General features: G+C 41.0%; 1 protein-coding gene across 1 annotated transcript; it reads left to right on the plus strand.

Moving 5' to 3' along the window:
* Positions 1-1,158: 1,158 nt before the first annotated feature.
* Positions 1,159-16,238, plus strand: Gemin2 (gem nuclear organelle associated protein 2). The gene is made up of 10 exons (NM_025656.5): positions 1,159-1,381; positions 1,738-1,822; positions 4,634-4,723; positions 4,936-4,995; positions 5,780-5,893; positions 8,157-8,201; positions 9,436-9,504; positions 12,771-12,881; positions 14,623-14,681; positions 15,505-16,238. The coding sequence occupies exons 1-10, from the start codon at positions 1,245-1,247 to the stop codon at positions 15,542-15,544; spliced, it is 810 nt and encodes a 269-aa protein (NP_079932.2). The 5' UTR covers positions 1,159-1,244; the 3' UTR covers positions 15,545-16,238.
* Positions 16,239-17,011: the final 773 nt, after the last annotated feature.

Below are 17,011 nucleotides of genomic sequence, written 5' to 3' on the forward strand. Positions count from 1 at the left end.
GGAGGAAGGGAGGTAACCGGAGTAATAAAGGGTGGGATGTGGCCGCTCGAGGCCGTGTGTAGGATTAAGGTTAAAATACCTGACTAGGGCATTGCTAGCCCCAGAAAAAAAGAAAAAAAATGTTAACCACCAGATGTAGCTTTCACGTCTACTGTTTGCTTGAACGATTGTTTTTGTTTTCTAGTATATAGAAAAGGCTCTTGCAAGTTTTTTTCCTGACATTGTATCCGTGTCCAAAGAGGAGAAAGAACGAAGCACGAGTTAACAATTATTTGAAGTATTCGCTAGAAAATAGATGCTCGGATTCTCCTCTAATTTTGGGTTTTCGTCTGTGTGTTGTCAAGAGCCAATGAGAAGGCTTGGCTCAGGGACCTCACTTGCCTAGAACTCATAAGGCAGAAAAAGAAACTTTACTCCCAGAAGTTGTATTCTGACCTCCTCACCGACCCACAAGCAATCGCAAAATAGTAATTTTAAAGTTTTTAAGTATCTCACTCGGCTAGTGGTGATGGTTCATGCCTGTAATCTCAATAGTCAAGGTTAAAAAAAAAAAAAAAAAAAAAAAAAAAAAGGCAGCCCAGCTTACGTTACACTGCAAACTGTAGACCCTTCTAAGCCACAGAAGAGACAGTCTCAAAAACCTAAAAATTATCCTCGTGTGATACTTGGTACTCCAGAAGCTGAGGCCAGGGGATCGGATCACTACAAGTTTGAGACTCCTTGAGCTACCTAATGAGTTCCAGAACAGCCTCAACTAAACTTTAAGATGCTATCCGAAAAAGTGAAAAACAAAACAAAAAGTTCTGCATTCATCCACTCTGTTCCCCGCGAAGTCAGAAAGACACCACCCTAAGGGGTTGTAAGATTTAGACGAATGTAACGTGTTTACAAATGGTTAAAGGCTTTAGTACTCTAAAAATGACGATTATAGCGATATTGTTCATTAATTTTAAAAATATTAAAGATTTCAAAGTTCATCCTCAGTCCCTGCCGCCTACCCAAGCTTTAGACGAGAAAATGGGATTAGACAGAGCGACCTAGAAACTCTTCAGGAACCACTTCTGCCAGGAATTATTCTCGAGCGCTACATTCCACCACCGGTGCCATAAGCTTGATGCAACCAGCAGGTTTCTTGTGTGGCTCCGCCCCCTTGCGCCTGTAGCCGGTGGCCTCGGCGGAGGTCGCTTAGGCGCCTGCGCCGTGCCTACTCTGGGCGCCGATTGAGACTGGCGGGAGCGAGAACCATGGCGTGGGTTCCAGCCGAGTCTGCGGTGGAAGAGTTGATGCCACGGTTGTTACCTGTGGAGCCCTGTGACTTGACGGAAGGTTTCGATCCCTCGGTCCCCCCCAGGACGCCTCAGGAATATCTGAGGAGAGTGCAGTGAGTGATTTCGCCCCGTGCGAGTGGGCTGGTTGTCGTGCCCCTGTGTACAGCCCTGGTGCCGCGCCTGACCCTTGGTGTGCAACAGTCCCTCCTCTGTTTGCGTTCCTATCTTTCGGGAGGTCCGGGAAATTTAAGATCTTATTACACCCTACGGTTGGCAGATAACTTTTGAACTTGATTGCACGTTAAGACGTGTGTTCTTAAATTTCTTTGCTTTTCATCTAGGTGTCAGGCGTTTCGTTTTTTCATTGGGAGCTTGCACTTTTATTTCCCATTTCATAATAAAGTAAAACACATCTCTCTATTCTACAAAGCGAAATAATAAGTATCATGTATGTATTACTTAATTGTAGGATCGAAGCAGCCCAATGTCCAGATGTTGTGGTAGCCCAGATTGACCCAAAGAAGTTGAAAAGGAAGCAAAGTGTGAACATTTCTGTGAGTTTAACCAACCACCTGGGAATATTTTAACAACACACACATATACAACACGAACATTTTCCTATCATATCAAAAATATAAGTTATGGTGTGTATAAGATTAGATTGCTCCTTATAAAGTTAGGCACCACTTGGAAGCTAACACAGAGGCGTTTTGGTCTGGAGGCCAGCCTACATTGAGACCCTCTGGAAAATGTGTGTGTGTGTGTGTGTGTGTGTGTCATTTAAAAGATTACTTCCCCTACCCCCAAAAAGTACTTCAATTGTTTACTAATATTGACCTTTATAGCCGGGCGTGGTGGCGCACGCCTTTAATCCCAGCACTCGGGAGGCAGAGGCAGGCGGATTTCTGAGTTCGAGGCCAGCCTGGTCTACAAAATGAGTTCCAGGACAGCCAGGGCTACACAGAGAAACCCTGTCTCAAAACAAACAAACAAACAAACAAACAAAAGTACTTCAATTGTTTACTAATATTGACCTTTATAAATAATTAAGGATATTTTTTTCTGGATATACCTTTATAGTTATTTTTCAGGGTGGTGCATTGTACACTTTTTCAATTTGACCTGGTATCATTTTCTCAGTATAGAAACACAGCTGTCTTGGCAGCTTTCTGTCCATATTCTTTATTCATTTGCTTAGCCAGCACACTTTTTATTGAGCAGTTAGGTTGTGCTGGGCACTAAGAACACAACAGAGGATCATAAAGAAAAGGTCCCTAAAGACCAGGCCTGTTGGTAAGCACGCTTGTAATCCTAGCACTTGGAAGTAGAGACAAAAGGGTCAAGAAGTCCAGATCATTCTCAACTACATAGAAGATTCCAGGCTACCCTGGAATATATAAGACTCTCATCTCAGAAACAAAGGAGAAAACTTCCCTATGCTTGTACAGTATCGGTCTCCTGAAGGGCACAAAGAATAGCCAAATAATTACATCATCTGGTCATTGCATGAAGAAAATAAACAGCACTCAGTAGTCAAAACTATAGGGCTAGAGAGATGGCTCAGTGGAGTCCTTCCAGAGGATGCAGGTTCAATTCTGAGCAGATAGTGGCTCACAACCATCTCTAGCTCTAGTTCCAAGGGCTCTGATGCTCTCTTTACACCTTTTCAGGTACCACGCGTGGATATGATACATAGACATGCATGCAGACAAAACACTCATACACATAAAGTAAATAAAACTTTTTAGTTTAAAAAAAAAAATCTCAGCCATTTACGGTAGTACATGGTTTTAATACCAGCACAAATGAATCAGAGGCTAGCCCAGTCTACATAGTGATTTACAGAACATCCAAGACCACATAAGGAGACTCTATCAGGAAAAAAAAAAACAAAACAAAACTTGGGAGTAGGAGGGTGTTTCCTCAGGGAAGATTATATGAAACCTGAGGTCAGGTTTTTCCGTTTTTCAAGGTTTTTGACAATGTATGTTTGAAGTAATTCCTCTAATGTTTATAATTAGGACATTTTAATTCATGCACTATATATAACCTTACATGTTTTCACTAGACGCACACGAGTTCATGTGTACTTGGTCTTTTTTCCAATTTACCCCACTGAGTTCTGTTAGAAGGTGATACCTGATTATTTGGGGTTTTATAAAACATTTTTTTAGACTTGTTTCCGTTTTTGTTGTTTATTTTATGTATGAGTGCTCTGCTGCATGTAAACCTGCATGCCAGAAAAGGACATCAGACCCCATTACAGATGGTTGTGAGCCACTACATGGTTGCTGGGAATTGAACTCAGGACTCTGGAAGAGCAGCCAGTGCTCTTAATGGCTGAGCCATCTCTCCAGCTTGACACCTGATCATTTGTTAACTGTGTGCTATTTTGGAAAATAAAAGTAAGACTTGGCATGTTGAGTATTTAGCCACCTTGTTTGACAACTCTGGGGTTTCAATCATCACCATGCCAATCCCCACCTGTCTTAGTTAAGGTTTTACTGCTGTGAACAGACACCATGACCAAGACAAGTCTTATAAAAACAACATTTAATTGGGGCTGGCTTACAGGTTCAGAGATTCAGTCCATTATCATCAAGGTGGGAGCATGGCAGTATCCAGGCAGGCTTGGCACAGGAGGAACTGAGAGTTCTACATCTTCATCCAAAGGCTGCTAGTGGAAGACTGACTCCCAGGCAACTAGGGTGAGGATCTTATACCCACACCCACAGTGACACACCTATTCCAACCAGGTCACACCTATTCCAAAAAGTCCACACCTCCAAATGGTGCCACTCCTTGGTCCAAGAATATACAAACCATCACACCACCCATCAACAAAGTAAAGGAAATCAAGTAGACCTTTTCACGTCTTTAAGTTATTGGGTATATTTTGACCTTCCCAAATTCTTTATTTGGGGTATATCTCTTTTTTGTTTGTTTGTTTTTCTTCACTGTTCTAGAATCATCAGCCAGCTGGTGGTGGCACACACCTTTAATCCCAGCATTTGGGAGACAGAGACAGGTGGATCTCTTTGAGTTTGAGGCCAGCCTCAACTAGTGATCTGAAGGAGTTCCAGGCATCCAAGGCTACCCAATGAGACCGGGGGAGGGGGGGGGGCAGTTATATTCTTAGTTCATAGAATTTAGATTTCATAGAGACTTCACCCATAATCATTTAGTCCGTATTTTTTAGTAAGATGCCAAAGAATCTGTTTTAGTAACTGGTACATAGATTGTAAAGTGAGCTGCCTGCTTTTCTGCTCTGATAAAATGTACCTTTATTTTCTTATATAATCTTAGACATAAGATTCTAGTTACAACACTAACATTGACTCTAACATGTGTGGACTGATTTTCAGCTTTCCGGATGCCAGCCTGCGCCTGAAGGTTACTCTCCAACACTTCAGTGGCAACAACAACAAGTGGCACATTTTTCAACTGTTCGACAGGCAAGTGTCCCTTTTAATGAAATTAACCTCCTTCGGGTGTATTTCTGTTCTAAGACTAAAAAATTATAAATACGTAAGTATTTATGAGTGAGTTACCAAATTGTTCTAATCCTTAAACATATTAGTATGTATTTTCTGTGAATGTTTAAAATTTTATACAAAAACTTTTTTGTTTTTCATTCTTTGAAGAGCATTTATTTTTCTTCCTTTAGAGTGTACACAAGCATAGAAATCACTGGAAATCACAACAGTTGGACAGTAATGTGGCAATGGTAAATGAGTTTCTTGGCTTAAATTGTCTAGTATATACCTGTGTGAAATAATCCATAGTCTAGTCTTTAAAGAGTTAATTGGTTATTCCTATTATTTTTATTTTTCATCATATGCCATTATGTAAGTTTATCAATTTGCTATAGTAATAGTCTGGACCAGTTCATATTTTTTTCTTCTCTTTATTTGAGAGTATCACTATATCACCCCAGCTGGTATGGAACTCATTCTGTAGACCAGGCTAACTCAGACACGGGGATCTGTCTGCTTCTGCCTCTGGAGTGCCGGCGTGTTCTCATGCCTGGCCCATGACTGTTTTAATTAGCCTTATCTTGAGAGATTTACGGTAGATGTTGTTGTCAGGGTCAAAATAGAATATTAATGGTATATCAGTTGTAGTAAAATAAGTAAATAAGGCTGAGAAGTTGGAAAGTGTTCTTAGGTATTACTGCCTTGTAATAGTTGTTCTTTATGTGCACACACAAGTGAATAATAGAGAGGCCATGTGATTGGATTAGACTTCACTCATGCCTCCAGCTGCAGTCACAGCCTACAGTTCTGGCAGTGAGAGCTGCAGCATAGGGATTTAAAGGGCAGCATACTTACGCAGTTATGTCCTTAACTAGTACCGCGTCTTTGTGTTGGGAACAGTCAGGATGTGTGAAACCTTCACTTTTTTTTTTTTTTTTTAAGAAAATGTGCCAAAATTTTTAGTTGTTTATTTCTTGCATTTGAAGTATCCTTCAGTGATTTCGTTGGCTTCATTTTTTTTACTTTTTCCTTCAGCCAAAATCTGAAGATGAAGAAGGCTGGAAAAAATTTTGTCTGGGTGAAAGGTTATGTGCTGAAGGGGCCACTGGACCGTCTACAGAGGAAAGCCCTGGGATCGATTATGTACAAGTAGGTGGTGCCATAGGTAAACACACCAAGTGACACAGAGGGCAGACATCTGTTAGGCGATCGGAACGATCAGTCCACAGCCTCTGCCAGATTCAGACCGCAGCCTGCTTGTGTGTACCTCATGACCTGAGAGTCACTTGCTCTTTCACAGGCTGAGAAAGACAAAGCCGAGTCCCAGCACTTGTGAGGCAGAGGCAGGTAGAGCTCTGTGTGTTTGAGGATAGCCTGGACTACACAGAGAAATCCTGTCTCAAAAAAAAAAGAACAAGTCTGACCACCGAGATGTTGTGTGACTGGCAAAGATCAGGACTGTCCAATTCTGTGTAGGAGATGCTTGCCAGGCTCTCAGTTAGGTCATGGCTGGTTGACTTAGAGAGTGTCAGTCAAGTTTGTAAAATAATGTACCAGGCTCCTATCTCTTTAGTGTTAGATATATAATAATCTTATAAATTAAAAGATATTCTTTTAGTAAAGGGAGTTTTTGTTTGTTTTATTTTGGGACAGGGTCTCCTTGCCTGGATGGCCTTGCCACTCCTTCTTCCCCCCAGAGTCATCTGGATAGCTAGGGTACTGAGTGTATGTTATCCTTTCTTCCTAGGATTCAGGGCTTGGTACTTTGTTTGTTCTGATCAGGGTATTTTGTGAAGCAGGATTAGGAACTAATAAAAACATTTTAATATGAATTCAAAACACAGAGACTAGTGGAGAAAGAGGCACTCAGAATACACACCCTAGAACATCAGTGTGGACTTCTCAAGAGTCACTTTAGGGTTTTGGTGTTTTGCTTTGTTTTCAAAATTATTGGGCCTGGATTAAATATTAAGTTTTAAGTAGTCAGAAACAAAGAAAAACATATAATTAGAGAACTTTTTTTTTAAAGATTTATTTATCACTATAAGTACACTTTAGCTAGAGGGCATCAGATCTCATCATGAGTGGCTGTGAGCCACCATGTGGTTGCTGGGATTTGAACTCAGGACCTTCGGAAGAGCAGTCAGCGCTCTAACCCACTGAAACATGTTGCCAGCCCTAGAAAACCCTTGTTTTTGTTTTGTTTTGTGTTTTTTGTCTTCTTGTCAGATAGGGACTCACTGTGTAACCCTGGCTGGCCTGGAACTCCTGTGTAGACCAGGCTGGCCTGGAACTCCTGTGTAGACCAGGCTGGCCTCAAACTCAGAGATCCTCCTGCTTCTGTTTTCTGAGTGCTGGGAGTCATACCTGGCCCAATTAGGAAATTTTTAGAGTAATTAATACATATCCTTCACATGAAATCTTGAGAGTATATTTTAGTTTTTGGTGACTTTGTGGAGGACATTGAGACAGTCCTAGCCAGGCTGGCCTATAAGTCACTGTGTAAGCCAGAATGACCTGACTTCAAATCCTCATGATACCACACCCAAACCATGTGCGTAGCTACTATAGCCGTACATGTTGTGCCTAACTCCTTGTTCTTCACGATTGACCTGCATCTAAGTTTGAAGGTACCTCCATCACACGCGTTGTAAGTGCCAGCAGACGGCTCAGTGCCTTCAAGCCTGACAACTTGAGTTCAGTCACCAGAACCCACATGGTAGAAAAAGTCCATGGAGAAAGTCAACTCCTGAAGATAGTCCTTCCATGTACACACACATACACACACAGTCACAGAGATACATGAAATTTTTAAAAATCACTCAGTGATCCTCCTGCCTCAGTCTCACAAGTACTGAGTGCTAAGATTACAACCACCATTGCCTGGTTAAGAATATGATTTTAATAAATAAAATTTTTAAAGTATGAAATGTTTTAAAATGCTACTTAAAAACATTAGCTTTCTTTCATTTGAAGCAGTTTTATATATTCTACAATAGCAAGCCAAGTGAATAACAGTTTATAAGAGAGTCGAGTGAGGAGGCAAGCACACATGCTTTGTACCTACAGAGGCTACACAGGGGCATTAGATCCCAGGAGCTGGTGTCTCAGGTGATTTGAGAGCCACCTGTATGAGTGCTGGGACCTGAACTTGGGTTAGCAAATAGCCTTCACTGCTGAGCCATCTCTCCAGCCACTTTTCCTCTTATTTATTTGTTTATGTTCCCCACAGTACCAAGACTTAAGTCCAGTGTCTAACTCATACTCGCCAAGTGCTCTATCACAGAGCTAGATCCCTAGCCCTTGGGTTTTTTCTGTCTTTTATTTGGCAAGAAACTTACCAGTTTGCACAGAAGTAAATGAAGCCCCTCTTGTGTTGTCATTTAGTAAATACCTTTTTTTTTTTTTCCAGGTTGGTTTTCCTCCTTTGCTTAGTATTGTAAGCAGAATGAATCAGGTAATTGTCACCAAATAATACATACAGTCTTTTGCTTACAGTGCATATGAAAGGGTTTGAATCTACTTACCCAGTGTTTACAGCCTTATCCTAGGCCTTCAGTGATTCGGATTACGTTTTAGTGTAGGAAATTAATGTTAATAGCTGTGTCTTATAGCTGAGGAAACAGGATTTCATCATGTAACCAAGAATCCCCTGACAGTGGAGCTTGTGTTCCTGACATGGTACTAAGTCTTCATTTGTGTACATTCCAATTATAAGCGCTAAGTCTGCATCCAAAGCTCACTAAGTAAGGCCAAGACACAATTCCAGTTGTAAAGGGCCTGCCTCGGCCTGCAGTCTCTGAAAACTGATAACTTACTGGACCAAAGCGGGAAACAAATGGGATTTCATTCTTCAGTCTTTGAGGAATAGAGACTTTTTAATGTTCAGCAGTGAAGCCGGTTAGTGCATGTCTTTAATCCCAGCACTCAGAGGCAGCGGCAGGTGTGTCTCTGCGTTTGAGGCCAGCCTGGTCTACATATCAAGCTCCAGCATATCGAGGTCTCTGTCTCAGAAAGGAAAGACGTACTTATAGTTAAGGTCTCTTATTGAGTTTTCTATTAACATTTAAGGAAGGAAATATTCTGAAGCATTGATAATTTCATTTCTATAATTTTCAAACATCCTTCTCTAGCCAAGTTTGTTTCTCCTGAGATTTGGTTTTCTGGTTAATCTGAATTGGTAAGTAGACTGAAGGGTCTTTTGTAGGAGTGTTTGAAATTTTTCAGTAGTTACAAACTACTTTTTAAGCCTAAGATTTAAAGCCTAAGTTTTATACTTCAGAGTATAAAAATATTTCTCTTAAAGGATTTTATAGCCATGTATGCAGACTCATGCCTGTAATAGTAGCACTCCAGAGGCAAAGGCAGGAGGATGGCCACAAGTTCAAGGCCAGTCTGCTCCATATTGTGAATTCGGGCAGACCAGGGATACAAAGTGAGACACTGTCTCAAGAAACAAAACAAAAAGCCAGTTGCTATGTGTAAGCCATCTAATGAAATTACTCCTTACTCATGGTGTCAAGAACAAAGACATTTTAACCCTCAGAGCTGCTTTTTAACCGCAGTTACTTGAACTCATGTTGAACTTCTCAGTATTTTACCGCTAATGTCACTGTTTCCTGCCCCGCCTCTCCCTCCCTCCTTTCCTTCTTCCACCCCACCCCCACCCCCATCCTTGTCTCTTTTTAAAGACAACCATTACTAGTGTCTTGGAATATCTAAGTAATTGGTTTGGAGAAAGAGACTTTACTCCAGAATTGGTAAGATTGCATCTTTTTCTTTTCATTATATAGGCAAAATTACATTTACTTATGTGAGGTGTGACTGCAGGTTTTTTTGTTTTTGTTTTTGCAGGGGTTTTTTTTTAAGATTTATTTCCTATTATATCTAAGTACACTGTAGCTGTCTTCTGACACACCAGAAGAGGGCTTCAGAACTCATTACAGATGGTTGTGAGCCACCATGTGGTTGCTGGGATTTGAACTCAAGACCTCTGGAAGTGTAGTCAGTGCTCTTAACCACTGAGCCATCTCTCCAGGCCCCGTGACTGCAGTTTTTATACTTGTGGGTGGGGGGGTGGGTGCATGCGCACGCACACATATAAGTATTCATGTGTTCTGCATATAAAATTCAAATCTTGTATATAAATGTATTAGTCAGGGTTCTCTAAAGTCACAGAACTTATAGGTCGTCTCTATATAGTAAAGGAATTTGTTGATGACTTACAGTCTACAGTCCAACTCCCAACAATGGTCAGCAGCAGCTGTGAATGGAAATTCAAGGATCTAGCAGTTGCTCAGTCCCACATGGCAAACTGTCAAAGAAGGGAGAAAGCCTTCCTTCTTCCAATGTCCTTATGTAGTTCTCCAGCAGAAGGTGTAGCCCAGATTAAAAGTGTGTGCCACCACACCTTTAATCCCAGATGACCTTGAACTCAGAAACTTCTACCTCCCAGCCTCCAGATTAGGATCTATGGTGAGCCTTCCAATTCTGGATTGTAGTTCATTCTAGATATAGTCAAGTTGACAACCAGGAATAGCCACTACAATAAGTAAGGACCTTATACCAGAAGATAAGTCAATATATTCTCCTCCTTGAGAAAGCCATAGAGACTGGGAATGTCATGACATCCACCTGTAAATTGCAGTTCTTGAGAAGCGGACACAGGAGTGTGAGGGCAGCCTTAGCTTCATAGTGAATTGCAGCTCATCCTAGGCTGCAGAAGATCTTGTCTCAAAAGTAGAAACAAGCCGGGCAGTGGTGGCATATGCCTTTAATCCCAGCACAGGTAGATTTCTGAGTTCAAGGCCAGCCTGGTCTACAGAGTGAGTTCCATGACAGTCAGGGCTACACAGAGAAACCCTGTCTTGGAAAGCCAAAAAAAAAAAAGAAAGAAACAAGGAGCAAACAATAGTAGATAATACTATTAGATAGATAATAATTATTAGTAGATAATAATGCATTGAATGCATTATTCTACAACCATTTTATACAATTCTTCACTAACTAAGCCCCCTTTTACAGGTAATAAAATATAGCTGAGTTAGTAGATTGTTTATAGTCACACAGTCTGTCAGAGGCAGACTGTATAACTTTACTTGGGGTTTTCTCATCCACTTTTTAAAAATGGAGTTGGAGTTTATTAAAGATAATTTAATACAAAATTTAAGCACGGACATTAAAGGAAAAACTTTCTAAAGAAAATTAAGGCACACCAGGAACCTGGGTGTGGTCTTCTCTGAGAGCCACCCTTTCACATCCTCAGGCAGGTGTAGCACATGAACCTGCAATCCTAGAACTGGGTAGGCAAGGGCGGGCAAATCACGTGAGTTCAAGGCCAGCCTGGGCTACAGAGCAAGCCTGAGTGAGGCCAGCTAGGACTACGAAGAAGGCCCTATCTTAGTAAAAACAAGTTTTAATATTTTTTCATGAGATGATACACATTAAAATCAATGCTACTGATTTTGCCCTAGGGTCAGACCCGTCTTTCACATAGTTTTAATCATCTTATATATTGTAACATCCTGAATAGCAAACATTTCAAAAATCAGAAATTTTAGCTAGATGACAAAGACAAGAAATGTTTCTTTCGGGCTGGTGAGATGGCTCAGTGGGTAAGAGCACCCGATTGCTCTTCCGAAGGTCCAGAGTTCAAATCCCAGCAACCACATGGTGGCTCACAACCATCTGTAACGAGATCTGATTCCCTCTTCTGGAGTGTCTGAAGACAGCTACAATGTACTTACATATAATAAATAAATAAATCTTTAAAAAAAAAAAAAAAGAAATGTTTCTTTCTATTTTCTTAATATTCTTAACATTTTTATGTATAAACTATTACTACTTTTATATTTTGTAATTGAAATAGCATTCAAGAGTATTCCTACAGATAGCCCCAGAATATTGTGGGGTTTTTTTCAATGTTTATTTATTTATTTTTAATGTGCCTGCATATATGTCTGTGAAGGTGTTGAATCCCTCTGGAACTGGAGATATAGCTAGGTGCAAGCTGCCATGTGGGTGCTAGGAACTGATCTCTGGTCCTCAAAAGAGCAACCAGTGCTCTTAACGACTGAGCCGTCTCTCCAGCCCCCAGGTTGTGGGCTTTTTTTTTTTTTTTTTTTTTTTTAAGGAAGGGGTATTCACTTCGGCTCAGGTCCAGGGTCCTCATTCCCATGCTGCCTGGCTCCATTGTTCCTGGCTACACAGAGCGTCATGAAGGAAGGGACAAGCAGGTGCTTTACAGTGACCCTCAGCCCTCAGTTACTACTGCATTTCCAGACACAGTCTCAGTAAATTGGTCAGGCTGGCCTTGAACTTGTAGACCTCCTGTCTCAACCTCCCAAGACTCTAGCACTACACGTCCACCAAACCTAGCAATTTAGAGTTTTGCTTATATACCTTTAGCTTTATAAATCTTTAATCGTAGCACCCTAGAGGCAGAGACAAACATCTCTGAGCTGAAGACTAGCCAGAGATACATGAGACTCTGTCTCAAAAAAACTCAGAACATTTTTGCTTATAATAGAGAATCTCAGGACAAGGCATTCACGAGGCAGAGCAATAGATTTCTGTGAGTTCCAGGCCAGCCAGGGCTATGCAGTAAGACCCTGTCTCAAAAAGGTGTGGGAGGGGGACTAGAGAGATGGCTCAGAGAGTAAAAGCACTAGCTGTTCTTCCAGAGGTCCTGAGTTCAATTCCCAGCAACCACATGATGGCTCACAACCATCTGTAATGGGGTCCGATGCCTTCTAGCCTGCAGGCAAAATGTTATATACCAAATAAGGGAAGCGAGGACCTCAATTGTAGTACAAATATAGACATAAGTTCATTGGGAATCAGGAACTATTTTGAAGTATGTAGTGGCCTAGGTCTGTGGTTAGAAAACAAAAGTATTCACCTCTCTAGACACTGCCTTGATTCATTTGTAGCGGGTAAGCAGGTAACACCATCGAGCATGTAGAAAAACACAATAAATGGGTTCTTCATTGTTTGTCTATTAATCACTTCTTAAATTTTTTCTTAGGGAAGATGGTTTTATGCTTTGTTGGCTTGTCTTGAAAAGCCTTTATTACCTGAGGCTCATTCACTAATCCGACAGCTTGCAAGAAGATGTTCTGAAGTGAGGCTGCTGGTGGTGAGTTATACTGTACTATTTCAGAGTCTGTCTACTATGGTAGAAAAGAAGATATATGAGATAAAAAAAAATGTGGAATGTTATTAGTTGGGATTAAGGAGTCTACAGAAACAAAAAACTCAAATAGAGTATATTAAATAACAAAACTAGATATGGTGGCACATGACTGTAATTCAGCATCTAGGAGATGGAAAGGGGAGTATTGCAGTTCAAGTGCAAACTGGGCAATAGCAGAAAAGACCTTCTCTAGAAAGGGGGGAGGCCAAGCATGATGATGTGCATCTTCAATCCCAGCACATGGAGGGCAGAGGCCTCGCTGGGAGGCCAACCAAGGCTACATAGTAAGAACCTTATCTCAAGAAAATAGTATGGGGCAGGGGGACAATGAAGTTTGTTTCTCTCCAGTAAAGGAAGTCTGAAGGTCCAGACGAGATCTAACATGACAAGATCCTAGTCATTGGTTCTGCTGTTATGACTTCATCCTTCTCTTAGTTTATTTTTGTTGCTGTAGCGGAATACCTGAAGCTGCTGTTTATAAGCACAGAGGAATTGAGTCAGGACCTTGACTATGCTAGGAAAACCCTCTATCCAGTTTACAAAGAAATTGATTTTAGTTCAGTTTTGAGAGCTCAAAATACAAGCTCAAAGGCCCCGTCTGGTCTACCTTATATTTATATCATCCTTTTAGGGAGGATCATCTACCAGGAGTAAGCTAAGGGCAGTTCCTGGCTGACGTTCAAGAGGGGAAGTGTCAAACTCACTCTATTTAAACCCTCAGTTTCCATAAAACTACAACCCTTGAAAACGGCAATACAGCCGGGCATGGTGGCACACCCCTTTAATCCCAGCACTTGGGAGGCAGAGGCAGGTGAATTTCTGAGTTTGAGGCCAGCCTGGTCTACAGAGTGAGTTCCAGGACAGCCAGGGCTATACAGAGAAACCCTGTCTCGAAAAACCAAAAAGAAAAAAGAAAACAGCATTATAAGTCCTTCAGAACAGCATTATTCTCTAAATAGTGATCTTAGGCTGGTGATTTGAGTTTGATCCCTCCAAACACACACACACCAAACACACATACTAAATAGAAACGTAATTTAAAAATAAAGAGATTGTAGCTGGGGCTGTAGCATTGTTAATCACAATGCTCACCCAGGATGCACAAAGCTCAAGGTTCTAAACACAGTACTGCATAGTTCAAGTGTGGGACCCCAAGCCTGTCAGCACTGAGGAAGCAGAGGCAGAGGACCAAGGACAGCCTGGTGACTACTTAGGAATTTTGAGGCCTGGCTGGGATACATGAAACATTGCCCCAGAATAAAACAAGGGGCCTCTTATAAGTAACTAATAAACCCTGGTATCTGGGACCTCCCTACCCCCAAGTGGTTGTCCTTAAAGTCATATGCATACAAGGAATCATATATGCACTGAACAGATTATATATTCAAGAGAGAGAGGGCGAGAGAGAGAGAGTGTGTGTGTGTGTGTGTGTGTGTGTTTGTTTGTTTGTTTGTTTGTTTGTTTGTTTTGTGCTGGCCTCAAACTCAGAAGAGAGTCATGATATTGAGAGAGCTAGATTGGAGAGAGGAAATTTGGGACCAGGGAAAGTGATCTATTTATATTTTAATTTTATAAATGAAAGATGGGCAGGTGAGAAACCCTGTCTCAAAAAACCAAAAGAAAAAAAAAAAGAAAGAAAGAAAATACTTATGGAAAAAAAAAATAGCCTTTTTCTATTTTTCAGGGCAGTAAAGATGACGAAAGAGTCCCAGCTTTGAATCTGCTGATCTGCTTAGTTAGCAGGTGAGTTAAGAAATTTAACTTCATGTTTTTCCTTGTTATCAGTAGTAGGCAGAACATGTTTAATGCTGTGTTAATTTTCATTTGCTGTGTATTTTTATCTAGTATGTTTGATTACATTTCCTTTTGTCTTTTAATCTGTACTGGATGGAACCTGTACCTGTCAGGCAGGGAGTCTACCAACCAAGCTCTATCTCGTTCCTTCTATCAAAGTTCCTGCTGAATTGATTTGAAAATACAGCCTGTATCTAAGGAAAGGCACACATTGATTTTAGGTCTCTTCCTGGACATGCTTTGCTCATTGATCAGCAGTTTGTTTTGAGGTTTGGTTTGGTTTTGTCTTGCTAACACCTCTCTAAAGCTTCATATTAACTAAATACCCTCAAGTTATCCTTCCCTCCACCAAACAAGATGTATTTTTGAAAATACACACATAGTAAACACCTAGTTCTTGATCTATAATCACTATGTTTAATTTTCCTGGTGCTTTCTTCCAAGCATTTTTCTTAGTGTGTCATAATAGGAACTCATTTAATCCTATACCACCCAGTTTAGAGATGAGAAAACTGGCAAAAGAATGCAAAGTGCCTTTGCTGCTTCCTGAACATCACAGAGCTAGCTAGTGTATGGCAGAGACAGGACCCAAACCTAGGCAGCTTTACAGAAGAGCTCCGCATTCCCCCACACCCTTTGTATGTGTGTGAGTGTTCCCCTGTTGGGTAGATGTGCTGTGGTTTAGTCTTTGTTGAGTCATTGTGTGCTTTTGCTTCTACAAGCAGTGCTGTCCTTGATAAGTGTGCACACACTGAATTCTTTTTCTTACTAGGTATTTTGATCAACGCGATTTAGCTGATGAGCCATCTTGATGGCGCTTACCTCCTAGGGATGGAAGATGATTCTGTGGAAGGAGCCTAAGTCTGAGAAACACAGTTCCAACCTGAGGACAGATTACATCACTTCTTCAAGTTATGTGAAGGGCTTCATCTTAATCTGCAGCTCAAGCTGATATTCAAAATATAGATTTGATTGGTTTAAAGTGTCTGAAATGTCTGTGAAAAAGCCCATTTGGTATCTGATGAGCAATTGGAACAGTTTTCTCTTTTTTTGGGGGGTGGGGGGTGGTGGATATGGAGACAGGGTTTCTCTGTGTAGCCCTGGCTGTCCTGGAACTCACTCTGTAGACCAGGCTGGCCTCAAACTCAGAAATCTGCCTGCCTCTGCCTCCCGAGTGCTGGGATTAAAGGAGTGCGACACCACCGCCGGGCTGGAAGTTTTCTTAAGTTGCATGCATTGAAAAGAGGTCAAGTGTGACTTACTACTTAAGCAGCTTGTATAAAAACTGATGGCATTTTATACAGGCCCCTGGGGCTGCTTCATTGGGTTTTTTTTACAAGTATACATATATATTTATGTTGAAATGTATTTTGTCTATGGAAATTTTTTTGACTCTTGAACAAAATAAAAGACACTGGATGTCTTTAGAGTTGAAGTTCATACAGATGAAATGGCAAATCTGTTCATAGTCGACAAGACTAATCCAGTGTTCATGTTTAAACTCAATAGTTTTAGTTTAATTTCACCACCAAAACTTCTAACAAATCATTTTCAATAATGTTGTAATAAGCAACACATGGTAGTGCACACATAGCATCTTGGGGTTCTAAGCCATTTTGGGATACATAATTAGACTCTACCTCAAAAAAATCCAAGGACTGGAGGTGGAACACCAGTCAGGAGAACTCGCTGCTCGAGAGGACTTGGGTTCAACCTGAACACCTATATAGCAACTGACAACCGCTGAGACATCAGTTCCAGAGGCTCTGACACCTTCTGTCTTCCTGATGTCAGGCATGCACAGGGTCTACATAAAGACAAAACACTTCTGTACAGCGAAGTTAAATCTTCAAATTAACATCTAAAAACAACTGTCCCTAAAGCTTCATGGTTTTGCTGATTTCTTTGGGAGAGGAGGATGCACTGGGGGACTGGTAAACTGTCAGTTATTGGGTGGCTTTTGTTATTTCCACAGCTGGTTGCTGAGCATGAAGTTGTATATGCTACTCGCAGTAAAATTTCTGAATGGATACTATTTAAAAAGCAGTTTAGCTTATGCAAGTATAAGGAATAAAAATATGACCTTAGTGCAGTTCCATCCTTACTAGCACACTAAAGGATTTTTATTGTTGCCAAGACAAGATGGTATTCTTTAGCCAGCGTTGCCTGCAACTCTGTAGCCCAAGATGGCCTCAAGCTTGAATGAATCCATGCCTCAGTTTCCCAAACACTAAAACAACAGTCTGTGTTACCTGAGTTAGCTAGAGGATGTGAACACA

The sequence above is a fragment of the Mus musculus genome, chromosome 12, assembly GCF_000001635.26.
Source record: "Mus musculus strain C57BL/6J chromosome 12, GRCm38.p6 C57BL/6J".
Classification (NCBI taxonomy): Eukaryota; Metazoa; Chordata; class Mammalia; order Rodentia; family Muridae; genus Mus; species Mus musculus.